This window comes from Indicator indicator, chromosome 40 (genome assembly GCF_027791375.1).
Source record: "Indicator indicator isolate 239-I01 chromosome 40, UM_Iind_1.1, whole genome shotgun sequence".
NCBI classification, from domain to species: Eukaryota; Metazoa; Chordata; class Aves; order Piciformes; family Indicatoridae; genus Indicator; species Indicator indicator.
This window is the reverse complement of record NC_072049.1, coordinates 1,134,313-1,159,595: the sequence shown is the minus strand read 5'-3', so window position 1 is coordinate 1,159,595 and position 25,283 is coordinate 1,134,313. Positions and strand designations below refer to the sequence as shown.

At 57.7% G+C, this 25,283-nt stretch overlaps 2 protein-coding genes across 2 annotated transcripts; both read left to right on the top strand.

Annotated features, from left to right (window-relative positions):
* Positions 1-17,459: 17,459 nt before the first annotated feature.
* Positions 17,460-17,759, top strand: LOC128978969 (sperm mitochondrial-associated cysteine-rich protein-like). The gene has a single exon (XM_054397025.1). It carries the CDS (start codon positions 17,460-17,462, stop codon positions 17,757-17,759), a length of 300 nt encoding a protein of 99 aa, XP_054253000.1.
* Positions 17,760-22,413: 4,654 nt separating this feature from the next.
* Positions 22,414-23,586, top strand: LOC128978967 (keratin-associated protein 5-4-like). The gene has a single exon (XM_054397023.1). The coding sequence runs from the start codon at positions 22,414-22,416 to the stop codon at positions 23,584-23,586; it is 1,173 nt and encodes a 390-aa protein (XP_054252998.1).
* The last annotated feature ends 1,697 nt before the right edge of the window (positions 23,587-25,283 follow it).

The window sequence follows — 25,283 nt, the reverse complement described above, 5'->3', positions numbered from 1 at the left end:
TTCCAATCCTGCTCTTGGGCAGCCAGAGCTTCCCCCATGCTGCTCTCACCACAGGCAGGCACCAAGCCCTGCCGAGCCCCCTGCACGGCCAGGCTGGGCTGGGCTAAGGGGAAGCACAGCGTTCCCAGGTGATTTCCAGGAGGTTATTCCCAGCCTGGCCCTGCCAGCTCAGGGCTGTTGATGTGCCAACAAGTCCAGCAGGCTGCTGTCCCGGGACATTGCAGGGGATACTGTAAGCTGGGCATGCAAACCCTGAGCCTATGCCCAGGGGCATGAGCCAACTGGCACCAGCTGCTCAACCCCTTCTCTGGAACTGGCATCTTGGCATTGCTGGCTGGGCTCAGGCCCTGAATGACGCAGAGGGAGGAGCTGGCTGCTGTGGGGCAGCGTGGGGCAGGCAGGAACTCCCTGTGCTGGTCCTTGTCTGGTTTTGGGGCAAGGCTGGAAGGGACCCTCGGTGGTCCAACCCCCCCTGCAGTGAGGCTGCTAACGGAGCCAGCTGAGTCCCCAAGGGAGGAGCAGGAGGCTTTGGGGCTGCATCTCACCGTGCAGGGCAGCAGCTGCAGCCTGATGCTGGGACAGGAGGAGGCTCTGGGTTCCACAGCAGGCAGGGACGTGGGAGGGGCACAGGCAGGGCTCCTCCCCAGCCGTGGTGCAAGAGGGGAGGAACTGAGTCACCCCCGGGCTGAGGAGCTCTGACAAGGCAGGGCTGAGGTGCAGCTCTGTGTTGGTGCTTGCAAAAGCTCTGCCCCTCCGCCCGGGCTGGCTGCAAACAGGGAGGCTGTTGGTAAACAGCAATCTGGCTCCCGGTGCCAGCCATTAATTGGTGCCTCTGGAGAGACACTGGAATGGGGTCAGAGATAGCAACTGGGAGCCGCCCCACTGCCCCCTTGCTTCAGACCTCTGGTCAGCGTCTGCCCAACCAAACCTTCTGTCTCCCATTTGGAGGTTCCCCTCCTGCTCTGCTCTGCCCTGGTGAGGCCACATCTGGAGGTTGTGTCCAGTTCTGGGCTCCCCAGTCCCAGAGAGACAGGGAACTGCTGGAGGGAGTCCAGTGCAGGCTATGAGGATGATGAAGGGACTGGAACATGAGGAAAGGCTGAGAGCCCTGGGGCTGTGTAGCCTGGAGAAGGCTCAGGGGGTCTCATTCATGGGCACAAAGCTCTGAAGGGTGGGGGCCAGGCTCTGTTTGATGGTGTCCTGTGGCAAGGGGCACAAACTGGACCCCAGGAAGTTCCAGCTGAGCAGGAGGAGAAATTTCCTTGGTGTGAGGCTGCTGGAGGCCTGGAGCAGGCTGCCCAGAGAGGTTGTGGAGTCTCCTTCTCTGGAGACTTTCAAAACCCAGCTGGACACCAACCTGTGCAACCTGCCCTCGGTGACCCTGCTCTGGCAGGGGGGTTGGGCTGGGTGATCTCCAGGGGTCCCTTCTGACCTCTTCCATTCTGAGATTTGATGGTTTGGAGAGAGAGTTAATGGCTGAGAGGCACAGAGAGAGCCCTGTTGAGATGGGACCCTCAAGGTGCTAATGGCAGGGGAAAGGAGAAGCTGAGGCTGTGGTTGCAGAACTGATTGCAGCACTGCCAGGTGGATGCAAGCCGACCAAAAAACCCTGAGCTGCATGGGGCTGGGAGGGTGGTGGATAATGAGAGGTGGGGCTGCTGGGGACATTGCTTCAGTTGTTTTGCTCCAGGGGTTTTGAATTCTCAGGAAGAGTGTTAGGAACCCTATAAAAGTTGTCAGGTGGGAGAGGAGCTCAGCTCCACTCCTCCAGAGCCTCCACAGCCAAGGTAAGAGCCTCCTGCACCGTTACTTCCCTGGGGCCAACATCTCACCAGGCTGGGGCTGAGCTGGGGCTGTCTGCAGGTGCTGGGGTCACTGGGAGCCAGGTTCTCAGGGAACCACAGAACCATTAAGGCTACAAAAGACTTCATCAAGGCCAACCACAGCAGTCCTGGGGCAGTTTGGTGCCAGCCAAGGGCAACAGGAGAGCAGAGGACACAAGGAGGGAGGATTGGACCAAGCTGCCCAGGAGGTGTTCAACTTCCCATCCCTGGGGGTGTTCAAAGAAGCTGCAGAGCTGGCATCTGGGGACAGGGTTTGGTGGCCATGGTGGGGTGGGGTTGATGGTTGGGGTGGATGATCCTGGAGGGCTTCTCCAACCTTAATGATTCCCGGGTTTGGAGCTGCACACCAGAGGGAACTCTGAAGCCCAAGCAGGGTGGGGAGTGCAGGCTGCTCTGCATGCCCCTAACTGCCAAGGTCTCTGCTCCCCAGGCTTCACCAACCCCAAAACTTGCCCTCGTGGAAAAGGAGGCGGCCACAGCTCCGAGAGCTGCTCCCAGTGTGACGAGCAGCCTGGCAAGGGGTCTGGAGTGGGCACCATGAACATCTCAGCACCAGTGTCAAACAAAGGCAATAGAGGCAACATGAATGTACAGAATATAGGCAGCAGACATGTGGGGAACATCAACTCTGGCCAGCATGAGTGGCATGATGAAGGTCAGTGCTCCAAGGAGAATCGAGGGGACCAGGCACTGATCAGCCAAGGGTCTGCAGGGCAGCAGGACAGCAGAGGACACAAGGAGGGAGGAAGGCTCAGAGCCTTCATTTTGAGCCCCTGGCTTTCAAAGAGCCTTTTGCTGAGGTTCCAATGCCACCAGCCCTGCACTTCAGTTCTGTGGCTCCAGGCTCTGAGCTTTCCCCTCCTTGGCAGGAGGAATCTTCTTGTTCCAGCAGGAGCTGGCAGCCCACAGCTCCTCTGCTCCTGCATTGCACAGCCCTGAGGTAACCCCAGGGCTGCCACAAGGGCTCAGAGGTGCAGCAAAGGAAGGGGAAAGCTCCTGGAGCCCAGCAGACATGGAGCTGGGGAATGCTGGGGGGGTCGGGGAGCTGGATGCTGGGGGCTGGTGTAGCATGGGGGGAAATGCAGCCCCCAGCAGGGGAAACAGGTTGGGCATGAAGCAAATGCTGCTGAGTCCCAAGTGGCTCATTAAAGGAAATGGCCTCAAGTAGTGCCAGGGGAGGCTGGGTTGGATATCAGGAACAATTTGTGTCCTGCAGGAGTGGTCAGGGATTGGACCAGGCTGCCCAGAGAGTGGTGGAGTGCCTGTCCCTGGAGGGTGTTCAAAGAAGCTGCAGACCTGGCACCTAGGGACAGGGTTTGGTGGCCATGGTGGGGTGGGGTTGATGGTTGGGGTGGATGATCCTGGAGGGCTTCTCCAACCTTAATGATTCCCGGGTTTGGAGCTGCACACCAGAGGGAACTCTGAAGCCCAAGCAGGGTGGGGAGTGCAGGCTGCTCTGCATGCCCCTAACTGCCAAGGTCTCTGCTCCCCAGGCTTCACCAACCCCAAAACTTGCCCCCGTGGAAAAGGAGGCAGCCACAGCTCCGAGAGCTGCTCCCAGTGTGACGAGCAGCCTGGCAAGGGGTCTGGAGGGGGCACCATGAACATCTCAGCACCAGTGTCAAACAAAGGCAATAGAGGCAACATGAATGTACAGAATATAGGCAGCAGACATGTGGGGAACGTCAACTCTGGCCAGCATGAGTGGCATGACGAAGGTCAGTGCTCCAAGGAGAATCGAGGGGACCAGGCACTGATCAGCCAAGGGTCTGCAGGGCAGCAGGACAGCAGAGGACACAAGGAGGGAGGAAGGCTAAGAGCCTTGATGGTTGGGGTGGATGATCCTGGAGGGCTTCTCCAACCTTAATGATTCCCGGGTTTGGAGCTGCACACCAGAGGGGACTCTGAAGCCCAAGCAGGGTGGGGAGTGCAGGCTGCTCTGCATGCCCCTAACTGCCAAGGTCTCTGCTCCCCGGGCTCCACCAACCCCAAAATGTCCTCTCCTGCAGGTCAAGGCAGCCACAGCTCCGAGACCTCCTCCCACCATGGCCAGCAGCCTGGCAAGGGGTCTGGAGGGTGTGCCATGTTCACGACGAGCGTGTGGGGCATCAAGAAGTGACCCAGCAGCAGGCAAGGGTCACTGCTCCAAGTAATGAAGCAACTTGGACAAGCTGATGGTCAGTGCTGGAACTGCTGCTCCCTGCTCTCCTCTGCAAGATGTAGCCCTGAGCTTGGGCTGGTCCTGCCCCACCCCTCCAGCCCCTGGCACCTCTGCCCATCCTGACCCTCACCCTGGCATGGCAGGGCCCTGATTTGCCCTGGCATGCAAGAACCCAAATCCAATCATCCCCTGCTGCTGTCTGCTCATTAAAGCCTGAAGCAAGCACAACCTGCTGGTGTCCTCTTGTTCTTCCACCATCTTCCTCCTCTTTACCCTCAGCACCATTCCCAAACCCTCCTCTGCCAAGCTCTTCACAGCCTTCCCCACTTCCCACTGGGGCCCAGCTCAGAGCTCCAGTCCCCACCCCTCCTGCATCCACCAGAGCAGTCCAGGTGCTGAGTCTGGAGAAGCTCTCTGAGGCTGAAGGTCTTCAGCATGAGGGTGGTGGAACACTGCTCCAGGTTTCCTTGATGAAACATTGCCTGATGCAAAATAAAACTGGGTTAGGGTCAGGCTTTGCACTGCAGCAGAGCCTCCAGTGAGCTCCAGTCTGGTGAACACCACACAGGGCTGGGAAAGAGCAAAGAGTCCTCAGTGCTCCCCCCAAGGTGTCAGCCAGGACTGCACTTTGGTCACAACCACCCCAAGCAGCTCTGTAGGCTTGGGGCAGAGTGGTTGGGAAGCAGCCTGGTGGAAAAGGACCTGGGAGTGCTGGTGGACAGCAGCTGAAGGTGAGCCAGCAGTGCCCAGGTGGCCATGGAGACCACCAGCAGCCTGGCCTGGATCAAGAGTGGGGTCCAGCAGGAGCAGGGCAGTGATGCTGCCTCTCTACTCAGCCCTGGTGAGGTCACAGCCTGAGTGCTGGGTGCAATTCTGGACACCACAGAACAGGAAAGACATTGAGGGGCTGGAGGGTGCCCAGAGAAGAGCAGTGAGGCTGTGAGGGGTATGGAGGCTGAGGGAGTTTGGGGTTGTGTAATCTGGAGAGGAGAAGGCTGAGGGGAGACCTCTCTGCTCCCTGCAGCTCCCTGAAAGGAGGCTGCACTGAGGCTGCTGTTGGTCTCTTCTCCCAGTGACAGGGTGAGAGGAAATGGGTTTGGGTTGTGCCAGGGGAGGTTCAGGCTGGCCAGGAGGAACAATTTGTGTCCTGCAGCAGTGGTCAGGCACTGGAACAGGCTGCCCAGGGAGGTGGTGGAGTTCCCATCCCAAGGAGCTGTAGGTGTGGTGCTGCAGGACATCATTTGGTGGTGATGGTGATTGGGTTGTGGTTGGAGTGGATGACCCTAAAGGTCTTTTCCAGCCTTAATGGTTCCATGAGTCTGTAACTGTTCCCAGCAGAAACCATGAAAGTCCTGGGCTTGGGCAGGTCACTCTCCAGCTGTAGCTCTTGGAGCCTCTTTGTCCTGGTTTGATTACTTTGGGGAATGAGAGGGAGAGAGCAGATGGAGAGGGGACCCTCAGCTGCTGCACTTCTGCCACCTGCAGAGCTCTTAAAGGGTGAAGACAACTTCAGAGATGCTGTCAGAGGAGATGTGCTGAGGCCTTACAAGCTGTGCTGGTGAAGGATAAGGCTGGGTGTCAGGAAATATTTCCTCACTGGAAGGGTTCTCAGGCACTGGAACAGGCTCCAGGGCAGTGCTGGAGTCACCATCCCTGGAGGGCTGTGTGGAGCTGGTGCTTGGGGTCATGGTTTAGTGTTGAGCCTGCAGTGCTGGGTGCAGGGTTGGGCTGGAGGATCTCTGAGGTCTCTTCCAAGCAGATCTATTCTGTGCTGCTGTGATTCTGTGCTGCTGTGATTCTCTGCCTCTGGCTTCCTAAAGCCTTGCCACTTGGTGTGGCAGGAACCTGAAAGCTGCTGCCTCTTGCCTCAGGAGCAGTCTGAGGTGAGCAGGCACCACGACCTCTGTCCTGCCTCCCGACCAGACTTTGGGTGAGAAGTTTCAGGAGGACAGAAACCCCGAGAGGCAGCACCTTTGGCACCCATTTTGCAACAGAGAACTCAGCCTGGCACGCCGCTGAGACACTGCAGCCGCCCACGGGCACTGCCGGGGCACTGCCGGGCAGGGCCCAATTAGAGCTGTGCAAGGAGGAAGCCAGGCAGGGGATGACAACTCCATCACAGCTCCCAGGCTGAGGGAGCCTTTGAAGGTGGTGGGTAATGAGGGTGTGGCTGTTGAGTAAATACCTTCGGTCATCTCCCCCCGGGGCTTTATTGCACTTTCAGGAAGAGTTAAGAGCTCTATAAAAGCTCTTTGGTGGGAGAGGAGCTCAGCACTCAGCTCCACTCCTGCTGCAGAGCCTCCACAGCCAGGTAAGAGCTCTCCTCTTTGCTGACTTCTCTCCCTAGAGCTCACAGCTCACCAGGCAGGGCTGAGCCTGCAGCTGCTGGGATCTCTGGGAGCCAGGTTCTCAGGGAACCACAGAACCATCAGGGCTGCACAAGACCTCTAAGGTCAGCAGGGCAACCACAGCAGTCCTGGGGCAGTTTGGTGTCACCAGCACTGGTCCCCAGGCACCCGTTTCATTGTAGAGAGCTTTGGGGTCACCTCAGTGCTCTGAGCTTCCAAAGGAGAAACTGGGGGTGAAATAAGCAAGAATGGGATGGCTGGGAGGCAGCAGGAGAGTCTTTCACCAGCAACTTTGGGAATTCTGATTGAGCTTCTGAGCCTCAGTCCTTGACCAAGCTCCTTTGGAGGATGTCAGCCTTCAGCCGCTGAGAGGATTAAGCTGCCCTGGAAGAAATTTAGGAGAGATCTGGGAAGGGAAATTCCAGCTGCAGGAGGGAGGAGCAGCAGGAAGCCTTCAGCTGCCATAGCTCAGATGTCCTCTGCCTCCTGCCAACCTCAGCTCTCCTCAGAAGGAGCTTTGGGAGCACAGAGGATTTTCCTCAGGAAGTTGGACACAGCCAAGAGTCTGCAGAGCAGAGGACACAAGGAGGGAGGAAGGCTCAGAGCCTTCATTTTGAGCCCCTGGCTTTCAAAGAGCCTTTTGCTGAGGTTCCAGTGCCACCAGCCCTGCACTTCAGTTCTGTGGCTCCAGGCTCTGAGCTTTTCTCTCCTTGGCAGGAGGAACCTTCTTGTTCCAGCAGGAGCTGGCAGCCCACAGCTCCTCTGCTCCTGCATTGCACAGCCCTGAGGTAACCCCAGGGCTGCCACAAGGGCTCAGAGGTGCAGCAAAGGAAGGGGAAAGCTCCTGGAGCCCAGCAGACATGGAGCTGGGGAATGCTGGGGGGGTCGGGAAGGGGTCTGGATGCTGGGGGCTGGTCCAGCGCCGAGGGAATGCAGCCCCCAGCAGGACTCCTCCGACCTTAACGATTCCCTGGTTCTGAGCTGAGTACCGCAGGGAACTCGGAAGCCCAAGCAGGGTGGGGAACGCACTCTGCCCTTCCTGCCCCTAACTGCCGAGGTCTTTGCTCCCCAGACTTCTCCAGCCCCAGAATGTGCTCCCGCGGTGACCGAGGCTGCCACAGCTCCGAGAGCTCCTCCTGCCACGACAGCGACAGGTCCTGCCACGGCTCCGAGGGGCTCGTCTGCCACGAAGTCAGCGCCGTGCAGGATGCGACCCCCGTGGTTGTCCTTCAGCCGCAGGGCCCCGTGGTCACCGGGCAGGTGCCGGTGGCCGCTCCGTGCCAGCAGCAGCAGATCAAGCAGGCGGTGCAGTGGCCGCCGCAGCAGCAGCAGAAGTGACCAGGACCCGGCGATGGTCAGCGCTGGGGATGCTGCTGCCCCCAGCCCCGCCTCTGCAAGATGCAGCCCTGAGCTTGGGCAGGTCCTGCCCCATCCCTCCAGCCCCTGGCACCTCTGCCCACCCTGACCCTCAGCCTACCACGGCAGAGCCAGAATCCAGTGACCCCCTGCTGCTGTCTGCACAGCAAAGCTGTGACATTAAAGCCTAAAACTCACACAACCTGCTGGTGTCCTCTTGTTCTTCCACCATCTTCCTCCTCTGTACCCTCAGCACCCTTCCCCAGCTCCTCGCAGCCTTCCCCAGCTCCTCGCAGCCTTCCCCAGCTCCTCGCAGCCTTCCCCAGCTCCTCGCAGCCTTCCCCAGCTCCTCGCAGCCTTCCCCAGCTCCTCGCAGCCTTCCCCAGCTCCTCGCAGCCTTCCCCAGCTCCTCGCAGCCTTCCCCAGCTCCTCGCAGCCTTCCCCAGCTCCTCGCAGCCTTCCCCAGCTCCTCGCAGCCTTCCCCCCTTCCCACTGCACTCCAGCAGCAGTGCTGGGGCCCAGCTCAGCTCCCCAGTCCCCACCCCTCCTGCATTCACCAGAGCAGTCCAGGTGCTGGGTCTGGAGAAGCTCTCTGAGGCTGAAGGTCCTCAGCATGAGGGTGGTGGAACACTGCTCCAGGTTGCCCAGGGACATGGTAGAGACTCCACCCTTGGAGACACTAAAGCCCAGAGGTTTGATGGGGCTCTGGGCAACCTGATCCAGTTGGGGATGTCCCTGCTCAGTGCAGGAGAGGAGTAGATGAGCTTTGAAGGTCCCTTCCAACTCAAACCATTCCATGTTCAATATTTTTTGCTAATCCCAGCACTTGGCTCTGTGACCTCTGGCCCTGACCCTCACGTGTTGGAGGAGCTAAAGGAGAAGCTTTGGCTTTGCAGCAGAGCTGCTGAGGGTGAGAGCTGAGTCCACCCAGGGCACAGGCAGGACTGAAGCTTCTTCCCCTTCCTGCCTCTAGTTGTGGTGCTCCAGGATGTGCTGCAGCAGTGGCCCTGGTAGAGCTAGAGCCTGGTTGGACTTGATGATGTCAAAGCTCTTCTCCAGCCCCAGTGGTTCTGTGGTTCTGGCTGCTCCTGACTGAGAAGTTGTTAGTCAGAAACTTGGAGCAGGGCAGCTCTGCCTGCTTGGGAAGCTCCAGCAGAGTCCACATGGCCCTGGTGAAACTTTGCCTGGGCTGGGGTCAGGCTTTGCTCTGCAGCAGAGCCTCCTGTGAGCTCCAGGCTGGGAAACACCACACAGGACTGGGAAGGAACAAAGAGGAGCTCTCAGTGCTCCCACCAAGGGCTGAGGGAACTCTCAGCAGAGGCCAGAGAAGTCCTGGGCTCCATTTGCAGGTGCAGGGGAAAAGAAGCATCAGGAGGGGGCCAGGCGCAAAGCCCAGCAGCTGCCTCCCATCACTCTGAGCTCCTCTCCCAGTGCCCCCCAGCAGATCCTGGCAGCAATCCATGGCTCTGTGGGAGCAGAGCAGGGCCCTGTGTAATGAGGCAGATATTTAATTAGTGAAGGCTTTGCACTTGTGTCTCTGACAGCAACAAGGAGCTGATGATTAGCACTTGTTAGAGTTATTAGAGTTAATTAAAACACCAAGGAGCATCGTTCCCATGTGCCAGGTCCATGACTGCAGGTGCAAGGAATGAGCAGCCAGGTCAGGAAGGTGCAGCTCTGAGCCTGCATGGAGCTGCTGTGGAGCCAGAGAAGGTCCTGTCCCACCAGACACCCCAGGACCCCTCTGCCAGTGCCAAACAGGAGGCTGAACCCAAGCCAGGCTGGAGGCTGCAGGCTGGGTTTGGGTCTGACTGAAAGCATTTGAGGGAAGGGGAGATAAAAATCTCTTATCTAACTCTTTCTAAGCAGTCCAGCCTCTCACCCACACCCTTGGCTGAGCTGGAGCACTGCAGGTTGTGCCATCCATGTGAGCAGAGGCTTAGGAAGAGCCTGAGGAGCAGAGGCAGCAAAATTCCCCTGGGCTGGGGTTGTGTTGCCTCAGCACGGGGCTGGGATGTGCTGCAGATTGCATAAAGCCAGCAGGAAAATGTCCAGGAGGGCTCTGAACACCTCCAGAAATGGAGACTCCACCACCTCCCTGGGCAGCCTGCTCCAGGGCTCCACCACCCTCAAGGTGAAGAAGTTCCTCCTCATGCTCCAGTCTGTGCCAGTTACCTCCTGTCCTGTCACTGGGCAGCACTGGAAACAGCCTGGCCCCTTCCTCCTGACCCCCACCCTCCAAGTCTTGATCAGCACTGAGAAGATCTCCCCTCAGCCTCCTCTTCTCCAGGCTGAAAGGCCTCAAGACCCTCAGCCTTTCTTCATGGGAGATGTCCCAGGCCCCTCATCATCTTCAGTGCTCTTTGCTCTCAAGCAGTTCCCTCTCTGCTTGACCTGAGGAGCCCAGAAGTGGCCCCAGGACTCCAGCTGAGGCCTCAGAGCAGAGGCTGCAGGAGAACCTCCCTCAGCACAGAGCTGCAGCCTGCAAATGCATCTCCATAAAGGTTCCAGATCACACCCAAGCCACCTACCTGGGCCACAGGAGACTCAGACTGAGGGCAATGGCCTGAAAAGAGGCAACTTTATAGAGCTGGAGGTTCAGCAGTGAGACAGCTCCTGGGGAATGGAAGCTCTGCTGGCCCCTGACCACACCTGACTTTGCTTCCTGCTCTTGGCTCCCCACACTCAACACCTGACACACCTGAGGCTTCCTTTTGCCCCCTCCCCTGGGTTCTAGGGCACCAGGGACCCTCCCAGGCACCACCAAAGCTTTCTGAAGCTGCTGCTTGACTGCAGCCTGCCCCAAACCTTGCAGCAAATTGTTTCTGCCTCCATCCATTCTCAGTTTGAGTTTTTCACTTAGTGATGCTGAAGCACAGAGCATCACTGGGAGCTGTCTGAGGGCTTCCAGTGAGTCAGCAGAGCACCACCCCACAGTCCCTGTGCCTGGTGTCTAAGCCACGATGCCAACCAGGTGTTGGCACATTCCTGGCCTTTTATAGGACCAGGAAAGGTAATTGCTGGGCTAGAGCTGAGCACAGAGCAGGAAAGCAGATGGAAGCTCAGCCATGAGTCAGGGGAAGATGCAGGCTCAGAAGCATCAGACCCTGCCACATGACTCTGCTGCCTTTGTGCCCCTCCTGAGCTGCAGCCATGGCCAGGATGTGCTGGCAGGAGAGCTGCTGGCTGGGTGCTGAGAGCAGGGCATCAATGCTGCTGCTGGGCCTCAGCTCAGAGTCCAAAACCACCCTCAGCATCGTGGTGGAATTCAGAATCTTGAACTTCACCCTGGAGGCAGGTCCAGGACCCAACTGCTCACAAGAGCAAAGCAAATCCTCCTCACATCCAACCTCAACCTTTCCTGCTGCAGCTTGAGGCCACCTCCTCCTGTCCTGCAAGCAGCTCAAAGCTCTGATGTTGCCTCTGTGCATCACAAAGCTGAGGGCTTGGAAGATCTGGAGGCTCTGAAGATCCTCCAGTCCATGCTCCCCTCCTGGAGCTGTTCAAGGCCAGGCTGGATGAGGCTCTGAGCAGCCTGGGCTGCTGGAGGTGTCCCAGCCCATGGCAGGGCATTGGAGCTGGATGAGCTTTGAGGTCCCTTCCAAACCAAACCATTCTATGAACCTCAGCTGATAACAATTGGCTTTGACCTTATCTCCATCCCTGAACCTTTGTTCCGTTTGCTCTCCCCAGGCCAGCTGAGGACTCCCTCAGAGCAGCTTCCCTGAGCCCCCAGCATCCAGCCAGGGTCAGCCCAGCACACAGGAACAAAAGCAACCCTTGGTGGGACAAAGAGTTTGGAATCTCAGGTGAGGGACACCCTTGGGTAGGGCCAAATCCCTCATTACAATATCCTGCCCCACTGGGCCCCTCAGCTGCAATATTCCTACCCTGACCATAATCCCCAGGAGCTGTCATGGAGCTGTGACAGCCCACAGGGAGCTGTGACAGCCCACGAGGAGCTGTGCTCACCTTTGGCTCATGCTCCACGTGGCAGCTCCATGCAGCTGAGGAATTGGTGCTGCTGCATGACCAATGTCTCTTCCTCCTGCCCCTGCCCAGATCCCGGAGTTCCTTGGGTGTCACTTGGTGTGAAACAGCTTCCAACCCCCTTCAGAGGGAGGTGGAGGCATTAGCAGTGCTATTAATAACCCCTGGACAATTAGAGTGCTGAGAGGCATCAAAGGCAGAAGGTCGGAAGCTGAACAAAGGGGACAGCAGAGGGCTGGGATCTGTAATTGGGTTACAGGAGATGCCTCATGGCCCAGATCAGCCTCTGCAAAGGTATAAAAGCTCCCTCAGCCCAGGCTCCTCCAGCTGCTCCTCTTGCTGCTCCCTTCCTGCTGCTCCAGGGTAAGGCAAATTTTTGTTTCTCTTGAGTTTCTTCATAGAGTCCTGGAATGGGTTGGGTTGGAAGAGAACCTTGAAGATCATCCAAGCTCCAACCCCCTGCCATGGGCAGGGACACCTCCACCAGCCCAGGTTGCTCAAGGCCTCATCCAGCCTGGCCTTGAACAGCTCCAGGGAGGGGGCAGCCACAGGCTCCCTGGGCAGCCTGTTCCAGGCTCTCCCCACAAAGCTTTGGTAGACCTGGGGGATGCTGCTCCTCAGCTCCAAGCTCTGGCCATGACAGAGATGAAGTCCTTGTTGCCCACAGCAGCTGTTTGCTGAAGGGCAGGTGGGAAGTCAGCTGAGGCAGAACCAAACCAGAGAGTCTGGAGAATGTGGATTGAGGACAGTCAGAGGATTCCATGGAAAAAGAGACTTCAAAGTTGTTGGGAAGGCACCTTGGGAGGGTCTGGGTCTGCACAAGGTCAGATGGAGGCTTTGAGGCACTCTGCTCTGAAGAGCAAACTGTGTCCAGCAAATGCTCTGAGTGGAGGATGTGAAATCATCTCCCAGCTCCTAACCATCCCTGAAGCCACTTTCTTATCCCTGAGGAACTGGGAATGGGGAAGAGCAGAGGGAACCCAGAGCAGATCCCAGGGCAGGGTTGCTCAGGTACCAGCCTCAAGGTCTCTCTCTTCCCTGCAGCTCTGCCACTGCCTCTCAAGATGTGCTCCCGGGGGTCCTGCCACAGCCACGAGACCTCCTGCCACGACTCAGGACCCTCCTGCCACGACTCAGGACCCTCCTGCCACTACAGCATCCAGAGGCAGCCTGTGCAGAAGTTCAGCTACGTGACCCCCTGCTGCCCCCCCGTGCAGCCCTGCTGCCCCCCCCTGCAGCGTTACTGCCCCCCCCTGCAGCCCTGCTGCCCCCCCCTGCAGCGTTACTGCCCCCCCATGCAGCGCCTCTGCCCCCAGTATGCCCCAAAGGTCTGCAAGCTGCCACCATCCTGCCCCAAGTACTAGGAGCAGGATTGGACCCCCCAGCTCGTCCCTCCCTCTGCTGCTCTCTCGATGCCTGAAGCTTGAACCTCTGCTTCTCCTCCCCTGGTGTAGGTCTGCTGGAAGCCTTTGAGTCCCTCACCTGTGGGGTGAGCTTCCCTCCAAGCCCCAACCCGAGCTGGTTTGATGTATTTAGCCAGCAGGACCCAGCCCCTGCTCTCCTCCAAAGGGCTGGGAAAGGCTTCTGCTGGCTGTGGCTTCCCTGTCGTGTGTCACCCTCTGGAGCACACAGAGGAGGCAATAAAACTTCATTCCCCAAACCAGAAGTTGTTTATTGTGTGGCCTCTTTGTTTGAGAGGTGCCTGCACCTGGGACCTCACAGACCCCTGGGATGCCCTGGGCCTGAAGGGGCTCAGTCCAACCCCTGCAGCCAGAGCAGGTTGCTCAGAGCCCAAACAACCTGACCTGGGATGTCTCCAGGGACAGAGCCTCCACCACCTCTCTGGGCAGCCTGCTGCAGTGGTCCCCAGCCAAGAGTTCCTTCCTCATGTCCAAAGCAGCACTCCTCACTCTTTTCTTCTCACACACATCCAGATGCCCACGTCCTGAAGTTCCAACAGCAGCTCCAATCCAATCCAGGCATTCCAGAGGCATTTCTGTGGCAGATAAATGAATTTAGTACAAAACCCAGGGAGTTCCTCTGCATTCCCCTTAGCCTGGGACTCTCTTCCTCAGTCCCCACTCCAGCAGCAGCTCACTCTTCACTCCTCACTCTGACTCAGAATTCCCAAACTTTTTGAGGTGTCTCATAAATGCAAATTGGTGCCTGGAAGGTCTTCTCTAAGCCTCTTTCTTCCACTGAGCTTCAAATCACAGCATGGCTCAGGTTGGAAGGGACCTCAGAGCTCATCTCCTCCACCCCTGCCATGCCCAGGGACACCTCTCAGCTGGACTCAGCTGCTCAAGGCCTTGAACACCCCCAGGCAGGAGGCAGCCACAGCCTCCCTGGGCAGCCTGTGCCAGAGCCTCCCCACCCGGGCACTGAAGAACTTCTTCCTAAGCTCCACTCTAACCCTGATCCCCCCTCAGCTCCAAACCCTTCCCCCTCATGCAAAATCCCTCTGCAGCCTTCCTGCAGGATCCCTTCAGGCACTGGAGGGTAGCTCTAAGGTCCCCCTGGAGCCTTCTGCTCTCCAGGCTGCACACCTCCAGCTCCCTCAGCCTGTGTCCATCAGTTTGCAGAGAGAGCTCACACTGAAAAGCAGAAGCTGAACCTCTCTCTGCTTTCCACAGCTCATGTCTCTCCTTTTCTCCCCACTCAGCACCCTCCCAGCTGAGGCTCCAGTTCCAGAGCAGGATTGCTCAGCTCTCGGCGCCGCTTTGCTGCATCAGCTTCACCCAGGGCTCCTCAGCTGGCTCCAGCTTCAGTCCTTATCTTGGAGTTATCTCCTGGAGGATGAGAGGAGCACGCCCTGCACGACACAGGCTTGACACAAGAGCCTCTCCCAACTTTATCAGCCCAGAAGGACCATTTGGACATCACTGAGAATGGGAATCACTAAGCTGGAGAAGCTCTCTGAGCTCAACCAGTCCAACCTTCAGCCCAACACCACCATGGCCACCAACCTATGGCCCCAAGTGCCACATCTCCACAGTTTTTGAACACCCTCAGGGCTGGGGACTCCACCAGCTCCCTGGGCAGCCTGGGCCAGCCCCTGACCACTCCTGCAGGGCAGAAATTGTTCCTCATGTCCAACCTGAACTTCCCCTGGCACAATTTCAGGCCATTTCCTCTCATCCTGTCTCTGGTTACCTGGGAGAAGAGACCAACAGCAGCCTCACTGCAGCCTCCTCTGCAGTAGAGAGCACTGAGGTCTCCTTTCAGCCTTCTCTTCTCCAGCCTCACCATCCCCAGCTCCCTCAGCTGCTCCTCCCCAGCCCTGTTCTCCAGACCCTTCCCCAGCTTTGTTGCCCTTTTCTGGTCACCTGCTGGTTCCAGCACCCCAGTGTCCTTGGAGTCTGAACAGGGAGTTGGTGGAGTCCCCATCCCTGGAGGTGCTCAGAGAAAACTCTTGGCCATGGCACCTGGGGCCATGGTTTGGTGGCCGTGGTGCTGTTGGGCTGCTGCTTGGCCCGGATGATCTCAGAGACCTTCTCCAACCAAGATGACTCTGAGAGTAAAAATGACAGAGGGGAGGTGAAGCAAGTGGGGAGGTGAAAACAGGATGCCAAAGGTGACTCCTTCCCAGCACAAATCCTGCCTGCTCAGGATCCCAAATCCCCTGCTTCCAGGAGGGACGCAAACAGGATCAGTTTGTTACGTAAGGCAGCTGATGGCTGCTGGGTTCCCACCTGGAATGGACCCAGCTGGGACTGAGGACATCACCTCCAGTCTCGAGGCCTTGGGTGCCAGCCAAGGAGGACCTCCCTCTGAGTGGAGTCCCTGTGAGTGGTGGCTTCTAATTACAGCCCTGGTGGCTCAGCAGGAACCAAAGCATCCGAGGGCCAACGTGAGGCTGCCGTGCGAGGGGCAGCAGAGTCAGCTTGGATTGCAGCTTGATGCAATCCTTGGTTGCCCAACAACAAATCACTTCCTAACTCCAGGGTTAGGTTCATTTTTCACCTGTGAATGCCTGAGTGCCTGCAAAATGCCTTAGAAAGCAGATTGGGAAATGAAGGAACAGCAAAGCCTCCCCCACTCGGACTCCTGTCCTGCCTTGGGCTGGTACAGCCTCGGCAGCCTGCGCAGAGCTCAGCAGCAGGAGGTTTGCTCTGCCCCCGAGCACTGAACAAGCTCTGGGAGGATCACAGAACTGTGTGGCTTGGAGAAGGCCTCCAGGGTCACCCAGTCCAACATCAGCCCAACACCACCATGGCCACCAAACCATGGCCCCAAGTGCCACAGCCACAGGCTTCTGGGACACCTCCAGGGAGGGAACATCCACAGCCTCCCTGGGCAGCCTGTGCCAGGGTCTCACCATCCTCACTCTGAAGAATTTCTTCCTCATCTCCAGTCCCAATCCCTCCTCTCCCAGCCCACATCCATTACCCCTCATCCCATCTCAGGGGCCCAAAGACCACAGCAGATACTGAGCCATGCCCAGGGGCTGCCCCAGAGGATTCCATTTCCTCTTGGCACTCTCCAAGGCCCTGAGCTGTCACCTGCAGAGGGTGGAAGGTCTGCCCCAGGAGTCAGCAACTTCTGAGCCATCAGGGCCCTGCTGCCACTGATGCAACCCCAGGTGCCCATTGGCAGCTAATTAAGAGCCAGGAGATTAGTGTCAGACTGCAGGAAATGGGCAAGAAACGCCGCCCAGGATCCTTGGGAATTAGCTGGGAAGCAATCCGGCGTGGCACGGAGGAAGCCAGCAGGGAGCAAACACCTCAGGAGTGACAGTGGAAATGATGAGGTTGGTGTCACAGGGAGGTGCCTGACAGCCCAGAGCCCTCCTGCAGCCTTATAAAAGATCACTCAGCCCAGAGCTCCTCAGTCGCTCTCCTTCGCCTCCAGACCTTCTGCCTGCAGCTGAAGAGGGTAAGACAACATTTGGCTGTTTGTTGATGCTGAGGGGGAAGAAGCATCCACGAGAGGTTTGTGTGGACCTGCTGGGAGCTGGGAGGTAGCCCAGAGGCTCAGCAGGCTCTGCTCTGCTCTGCTCTGCTGAGACCCTACCTACACCACTGCCTCCAGCTCTGGTGTCCCCAGCAGGAGCAGGACACAGAACTGCTGGAGTGTGATGATCCAAGGGCTGGAGCAGCTCTGCTATGGGACAGGCTGCAGGAGCTGGGGGTGTTCAGCCTGGAGAGGAGAAGGCTCCAGGGGGACCTTAGAGCTGCCTGAAGGGATCCTGCAGGAAGGCTGCAGAGGGACTTTCCCTGAGGGTGTTTCCAGGAAGATGGTTTGGAGCTGAGGGAGAGCAGGGGCAGACTGGAGCTGAGGAAGAAGTTCTTCAGTAGCAGGCTGAGGAGACTCTGGAGCAGGCTGCCCAGGGAGGCCATGGATGCCTCCTCCCTGGGGGTGCTCAAGGCCAGGTTGGATGAGGCCTTGGGCACCAGGTCTGGTGGATGGAGGGATGAGGATCACTGGAGAAGGTGCAGCGAAGGCACACGAAGGGGTCCTCAGGTGACATCAGGTCCAAGCTGTTTCCCAAGGAGGAAGGGTTGGGGAGTGACTCATGAGGCTCCTGGTGCCACCTTGCAGCTCCACACCACAGCTGGCACAGCAAAGCCTGCAGACGAGGCAGGTTCAGGGCTGAGGTTGGTCTGGGTTGGGCAGCAAGGGAAGGAGAAGCAGCTGCCTAGGGGATCCCCAGGCAAATGTTAGCAACAAAAGGGGATCTGGGATCTGGGATTTGGCTCTGGGGCTGCTCTCACCAGGTGCATCTCTTACCCTTGACAGCTTTGCCACTGCTCCAGCAAGATGTGCTCCCGGGGGTCCTGCCACGACTATGAGTCCTCCTGCCACAGATCCTACTCCTCCTGCCACAGCTCAGGGCCCTCCTGCCACAGCTCAGGACCCTCCTGCCACTACAGCATCCAGAGGCAGCCTGTGCAGAAGTTCAGTTATGTGACCCCCTGCTGCCCCCCCGTCCAGCCCTACTGCCCCCCTGTGCAGCGCTACTGCCCCCCCCTGCAGCCCTACTGCCCCCCCCTGCAGCCCTACTGCCCCCAGTACACCAAGAACATCTGCAAGCTGCCACCCAAGTGCCCCAAGTATTAGGAGCAGCATCCAGCCCCACAGCTGGGCCCAGCACCCTGCTCCTCACCCAGAGCCCTGAGCTCCTCTCCGTGCCAGCTGTGCCACGTCGCTGCCATCCTCCACTTCCCAAGTGGCTGGAGGGCATCTGGGTGTGAGGATGAACCCTGAGCTCAGGCAGCTTTGAGCTGGTTGTCCTCTCTCTGCCAGCACCAAGCCTGCTGCCTGCTGGGGACAGTTGCTTGCTTGCTTTTCTCCTTCCTTCTCCAGCAAGACAATAAAAATTCTTCACCTGCCGCACAGCTCTGGATGGTTTTTGGTCTCCAGCACAACTCCTGCCTGGGGCCTCTATTGGCTCTCAGGGTTTAAGAGCTTTGCTTCAATCACTGCTGAAAGCAGTTTCAGCAGGAGGAACAGCAAGGTGGAAACCAAGGGAGGTGCCCACAGCACCCAGCAGTGGTGCCAGGAGCTCAGCAGTGCAGGCAGAGAGCAGGAGGAACACCTTGGGAGACTTCCTGCTGCAACCCAGCACCTGCAGCCAGCTCAGCAGGGGCAGAGAGGGGTTCAGGGTCACACACACCCCCCCCCCAGGGGCCTGACCTCTGTGTCCAGGTTTTTACAGCAGCTGAGATCCTCAAAAGCTGCTGCTGGGAAACAAAACAGAGTCAGACCTGGAGCCTGCCCTGGGACACCCTCAGGGAAGTCACTTCCAACAGTGCGGAAGCAGAGAAGCTTTCCCCTGCTGATTCACCCCTGCCAAGGCTGGGAAATGGGTGGGAAAGGAGCTGGGTGAGCTGGGCACTGCGGGTGCCTAGGGAATGAGCAGCTGGGCAGAGGGCTCTGGAATTAGTGAGCTGTGGGTCACAGGGAAAGTGTCACTGTGCAGGAACTTGCTGCTGCAAGGGACAGCTGCAGGCAGGCTGCAGAGAGCAATTAATGAATCACTCAGCCATGCTCAGCCTGCTGCCAGTCCTGGGAGCTGCCTCATGCCCAGCAGACCCTTGGCATCCACTTTGCAAACCCTTTCCCTCCACAATTCTTCACCTCCCTGCAGCTGGGCACTGAGCCACTCAGGTTTTCTGCCACAGGAGGGGGTTTGCCCTCGAGCTCTCTCTCCCTGCTGCCCCAAGCCTCCAACTCTCTGTTCTGTGACTAACCACATACACTTCCTTCCCTCTTCCCTAGCCCCACAAAAGCCTCTGGATTGGTCACACTCTTGGCTGTGCTTCAGCTGCAGGGTCCCAGCAAGCTGAGGATGAGACATGGCAGCAGCGAGGGGAGAACAAGAACAAAGCTTCTCTGCTTTCTTTTCCATCCCATCCCATTCCATCCCATCCCATTTTATTCCCTTCCATTCCATCAATTCGTTCATAGGTTGGGTTGGGGGCATCCACGACCTCCCAGGGCAGCCTGTCCCAGGGTCTCAGCACCCTCCCTGTAAAGGCTTCTCCTGGCTTCAGGCATCCCTCCTCGATCAGGTTGCACAGGAACACATCCAGCTGGGTTTTGGGAGCCACCACAACCTCCCTGGGCAGCAAAGCACCAAACCTGCACAAGCCACAAAGAAACCTGCCCCGTTCTGACCTTTTTCTCCCTTAACTCTCTGCTCAGGATGCTCTCCAGGACTTTTCCTCTCACAGTTTCCTGTCCTTTCTCTGAAGGCTCAGAAATCCCCTCCCAGGTAGCCCTGAGCCTCCTTTACCAGCTGAGCCTCTGCACACCTCTGTCACTAATTAGACCATAACGAGAGGCAGTGGCCTGGCCTCACCTGGTCATTAATTAGCAAGAGGTGCAGCCCAGCTGTCAGTGGACAGGGCCTGACCTTGGCTGCAGAAGTGCTGACCCCACGGTGCTGGAACTGCTGCAGGTGAGACCTGGAAGCTTCCTAAAAGCTGGAGTGTGCCAGACAAAGCCAGCAGCTGCCCAACAAAAACGGAGTGGAGAGAGAGAGGAGAGCTCAAGGGAGCCTGGGAGCTGCTGGAGGGAGTCCAGGGCTGGCCAGAAAGCTGCTGTGGGGCACCTGGAGCAGCTCTGAGGAGCAAAGGCTGAGAGCCCTGGGGTTGAGAGCCTGCAATGAGCATGAACAGCCTGACACGAGGACGGACAGCCTGCAATGAGCATGAACAGTCTGAACCTTCCCTGCTGCACCTCAGCAGGATCCAGGGCACCTCCAGTGCAGCTGGAGGGTGCTCAGGGGTTCACAGTGCTCTGCTCCCCCAGCTGCCCAGCCCTGCAGCAGCCTTCCTGGGCTGATCTCAGGGGGGAAGCATTGACAGCCCCGGGGCTGGGTCTCGTGCACTGCCCCTGCCTGGAGCAGGATTAATTTTTCCAAGGATGTCCTTCAGTTTGAAATCCCTAAAGATGCTGAGGACACCACGTGAGGCCTCCAGGCCCTCCCCATCAAATAAATATCAACATCATTAATGAATAATTGCAACAGGATCATTAACAGCAGTGCTAATGACTGCCAAGTGCTGACTGAAGCCTGAGCGTGGAAGCTCTTCCAGGAACAACATCCGTAGGAGGCTCTGCTGTTGCTTGAGGGCACCTCTGGGATGGAAAAGAATCAAAAGCATGGAGCAGGAATTCTGCAGATCAAATTACACCAGGCAGGGGCAAGATGGAAAAAATTCCAGAAGGTTTTGTGTTCCAAAAGGAACTGGAAAAAACTTGTGCTCAGGTTTGACCCAAAGCCTGTCCCAAATTTCCATCATGGATGTGCAAAGACCTTGGTCCCTAAAATTCCTTGCTGGGCACTGCTCAGATCCCCTCTGGGGCTGCTCTTCTCCAGGCTCTCAGCCCCAGGGCTTTCAGCCACTGCTCCTCACAGAGGTGCTCCAGGCCCCTCAGCATCTCCAGAGCTCTTCATTTCTGGAGGTAACCAATCCCACAGAGAACTCTGAGTACAGGAGACAACTTAAATCACAGCATTCCACAGGGGATGTGATGAGGCAGCAGGGATGGGGTCTCAGGAATTTTCTGTGCTGTATTTGCCCAGCTGGTGACCAGAGACCCCCAAAGAAAGACCTCAGGCTTCACCTTTTCTGCATCCAAAAGCAAAACTCTGGAACAGAGCCCTGGGAGCAGGCCCAGAGAGGTGGTGGTGGAGTCTCCATCTCTGGAGACTTTCACAACCCTCCTGGACTCCATCATTTGCCACCCACTCCAGGTGAATCTGCTCTGGCAGGGGATGTTGGATGAGATGATTTCTAGAGGTCACTCCAAGCCTCTGCCACTCCATGATTCCATGAATTTCTATTTCCGAAATCCCATTGAAGAGCAGCTGATGTCCAGAAGGCCTCTGGAATCCACTGATTCCCTCCCCACACTGATGAAGCTCTTCACTGATGAAGATGCCACCCAACATCTCCACCTGACAGCCTGCCCCGAGGCCCAGCTGGGCAGAGAGGTGCCCGAGGGACAGCTGGCAAGAATTAAGTTGACATTAAAAAATTGTCAAAAATCCGCCAAGCAAATTGATGAAAGCCACAAAATTGAGGGCTTGGTCAGCAGCAGTGAGGCAGAGGCCAGGCAGATTCAGCAGATAAGTATAGGCTGAGTGCAGGAGCAGGAATGGCTCTGGGGAGCTTCATTTCCGGCAGCACAGCTCTGGGGGACATAAAAAGCTGCCCCTGACCCTCTGCTCCTCACTCAGCTGCACTGCTCAGCCAGCAAGGTGAGTGGGAGCTGCCTGCAAGGCTTCTCCATGGGGCTTGGCCAAGCACTGAGTGGGGACCTGGCTTGGGGTCTGACCTTTGCAGGGGGTTGGACTCGAAGGTGTTTGGGGGACCCAAAGGGTTCCCTGATTCTGTGATTCTTGGGTTCTGTGCTTCTGCAGCACTCTGCTGGTCCCTCCATGATTCTCTGATTCTCTCTTCCATGGTTCTGTGATTCCATCATCCTCTGACACCTCCGTGGTTCTGTGATCCTCTGCTTCTCTTCCCATCATTCTCTGACTCTCTGCCTCCGTGGTTCTGTGATCCTCTGCTTCTCTTCCCATCATTCTCTCACTCTCTGCCTCCATGGTTCTGTGATCCTCTGCTTCTCTTCCCATCATTCTCTCACTCTCTGCCTCCATGGTTCTGTGATCCTCTGCTTCTCTTCCCATCATTCTTTGACTCTGCAGTTCCAGGATTCTGCTTCTACCTTTCCATAATTCTCTGCTTCTACCTTTCCATAATTCTCTGCTTCCATCTTTCATGGTCCTGTGATTCCATAATTCTCTGATTCTTTCTTCCATGGTTCTGTAGCTCCATGATTCTCTGACTCTATGCTTCCATGGTTCTCCGGCTCTGTGATTCCATGGTTCCCTGAATCTACAGCTCTGAAATCCAAATTTCCCTGTCCTGATTGTCTACTGCTTGTTGCAAAAGGGTTCTCAGCAACCACTTGCCCAGGCTCCCCAGGGAGGTGGCAGAATGCCCATCCCTGGAAGACTCAGAGATGTGGTGCTGAGGGCCATGGCTTAGCAGGAACCAGAGCTGGGTAAGGGTTGGACTTGATGCTCTCAAAGGTCTTCTCCAACCAGAACAATTTCATGGTTTGTGTTCCAAACCAAAACTCCTCTGCATGCTCAGAGGCGTCTGAGCTGCTCTGTGTCCCAGGCCAGGCTGTGTCTGAGCTGCCTTCTGTTCCAGGTCCTCTCTCTGTCCCACCTCAGCCTCCCCACACACACACCATGTGCTCTGCTGCCTGCTGCTCCACAGGATGCTGCTCCGTGGTGAAGACCAAAACTGTCTGCTGCAGCCCCTGCCAGCAGCCCTGCTGCTGCGACCCGTGCCAGAAGGTCTGCTGCGACCCGTGCCAGAAGGTCTGCTGTGAGCCATGCCAGCAGTGTTGTGACCCCTGCCCAAAGGTCTGCTGTGACCCGTGCCAGAAGCCCTGCTGTGACCCATGCCAGGTCTGCTGTGACCCGTGCCAGAAGCCCTGCTGTGACCCATGCCAGGTCTGCTGTGACCCCTGCCAGAAGCCCTGCTGTGACCCATGCCAGGTCTGCTGTGACCCATGCCAGAAGCCCTGCTGTGACCCGTGCCAGAAGCCCTGCTGTGACCCATGCCAGGTCTGCTGTGACCCGTGCCAGAAGCCCTGCTGTGACCCGTGCCAGAAGCCCTGCTGTGACCCATGCCAGGTCTGCTGTGACCCGTGCCAGAAGCCCTGCTGTGACCCGTGCCAGAAGCCCTGCTGTGACCCATGCCAGGTCTGCTGTGACCCCTGCCAGAAGCCCTGCTGTGACCCATGCCAGGTCTGCTGTGACCCATGCCAGAAGCCCTGCTGTGACCCGTGCCAGCAGTGCTGTGACCCATGCCAGAAGCCCTGCTGTGACCCATGCCAGGTCTGCTGTGACCCGTGCCAGAAGCCCTGTTGTGACCCGTGCCAGAAGCCCTGTTGTGACCCGTGCCAGGTCTGCTGTGACCCATGCCAGAAGCCCTGCTGTGACCCATGCCAGCAGTGCTGTGACCCGTGCCAGAAGCCTTGCTGTGACCCGTGCCAGCAGTGCTGTGACCCGTGCCAGCAGTGCTGTGACCCGTGCCAGAAGCCTTGCTGTGACCCGTGCCAGCAGTGCTGTGACCCGTGCCAGAAGCCCTGCTGTGTCCCGTGCCAGAAGCCCTGCTGTGTCCCGTGCCAGCAGTGCTGTGTCCCGTGCCCACCACCCGTCTGCTGCACCAAGGTGTGCCAGAAGTCCGTCTGCTGCTGCGGGCAGCGTCCCTGCTGCTGCGGCTGCCTGTCCTGCTGCTCCTACGTGGTGAAGAAGCCTGTGCTGGTGTGCTGCAGCCCCGCACCCTGCTGCCCCGCCACCAAGTGCTGCATCCCCATCCAGCAGTGCTGCGCCAGCATCAAGAAGCGCTGCTGAGCCGCCCCGGGGCTGCTGCTCCGTCCCTGCGGCTCCCGCAGGAGAGGGGAACCTGCTCTGACTGCTTCTGCTCCACCGGCTCACCGTGGAGTGAGCACCTCGAGAGCTTCTTGTAGTTTTCGGCTCTTCTTTTCCTTCTGTCCTTCAACTCCTGGACCTCTGTAGCACCCCTGGACCTCCCCCCTCCGTGTAGAAGGCTCTTAGATGTTAGTGTGGCTCTTAGTGCTCCCCTTGGGGTGTGGGACTTTGCCTTTAGTGTCACCATTCTGCACTTCCTCTCTTGCCTTCTAGACAATAAAACAGCATCCAGCAAACCCCAAATCCTTGTCTGTTGCTTGTTCTTACACCACTCTGCCCTCGTTCTGGAGCCAGAGTCCTGCTGGCTGTGGACAGGCTCCCATGGCACAGCAGAGTCACAGAACCACAGCATGCCAGGGGTTGGACCTCCAGAGATCACCCAGTCTGCTCCCCTGCTAGAGCAGGGGCACCCAGGGCAGGGCACACAGGAACACATCCAGGGGGAATTGGAAAGTCTCCAGTGGAGGCTCCACAGCCTCATAGATTCATGGAATGGGTTGGGTTGGAAGGGACCCTCAAGACCATCCAGTTCCAACCCCCTGCCACGGGCAGGGACACCTCCCACCAGCCCACGTGGCTCAAAGCCTCTTCCAACCTGGACTTGAACACTTCCAGGGATGAGGCATCCACAGCTTCTCTGCCCTGTTCCTGTGCCTCCCCAGCCTCACTGGGAAGCAGCAGAGAGCTGCCCACACTTCCCAGGGCCAGCAGAGCACAGAGATCCCTTCCTGCACCCGGTGATCTCCTGCCTCAGCTCAGCTTTTACCACAAAACTTTTGGTGCTTCAGGTAAATAAGACTCAAAGAACACAGAGTGAAAGAGGGAAGCAGAATCCCACCCTCAACAACCACAGCACTGCAGGTGGGGCAAAGAGACTCATCCCTGAGCTGGGTGATGCAGGAGGGACCAGAGGGATGCTCTACTCACTCAGCCAGCAGGCAGCTCCTTCTTCCCTTCCATCTCCAAACCTGATATCCAGGGAACACCACAAACCCTGAGCAGAGGTTTTCATGCCCCACGTTCCTGGGTTGCAAGCAGTGGAATGAGACCCAAGTGTCACCAGACAGCTCAAAAGCTTCATGCCTGGAATAGCAAACACCTGAGTCACCAGAGCCCTCTCCTGCCCAGCTGGGACTTCCTTGGCTATTAAAATTCATCAGGACTCAGCTGGGAATTGCACGTCTCGGGAAAATGCCCTGAGCACTCTCTTTGATTGCTGCCCTCAGCCAGGCCTGCAGAGCCCAGGCAAAGTCTGCACTGGAACGACCTTCCCCACCAGGTGAGACTTCTGCAGGCATCACTCAGGTCCTCAGGAGGTTTCTACCAGCAGGAAAATCAGGTGGAGTGCCCTGGCAGGAGGCTGTCCTGTACCATGTGATAGAGTCAGGGAGTCACTGAGGCTGGGAAAGCAATCTGAGAGCATCAGGTCCAGCTGTCAACCCAGCATCACCATGGCCACCAAGCCATGTCCTGCAGTGTCTTGAACCCCTCCAGGGATGGGGACTCAACCACCTCCCTGGGCAGCCTGGTCCAGGGAACCCTTCCAGTGGAGAATTCCCAACCTAAACCTTCTCTGGGGCAACTCGAGGCCATTTCCTCTCATCTTATCCCTTGTCACT

Bases quoted from the DNA above. Each gene is read 5' to 3' on its own strand.
- LOC128978969 (XM_054397025.1), top strand. From the start codon at position 17,460: ATGTGCTCCCGGGGGTCCTGCCACGACTATGAGTCCTCCTGCCACAGA.
- LOC128978967 (XM_054397023.1), top strand. From the start codon at position 22,414: ATGTGCTCTGCTGCCTGCTGCTCCACAGGATGCTGCTCCGTGGTGAAG.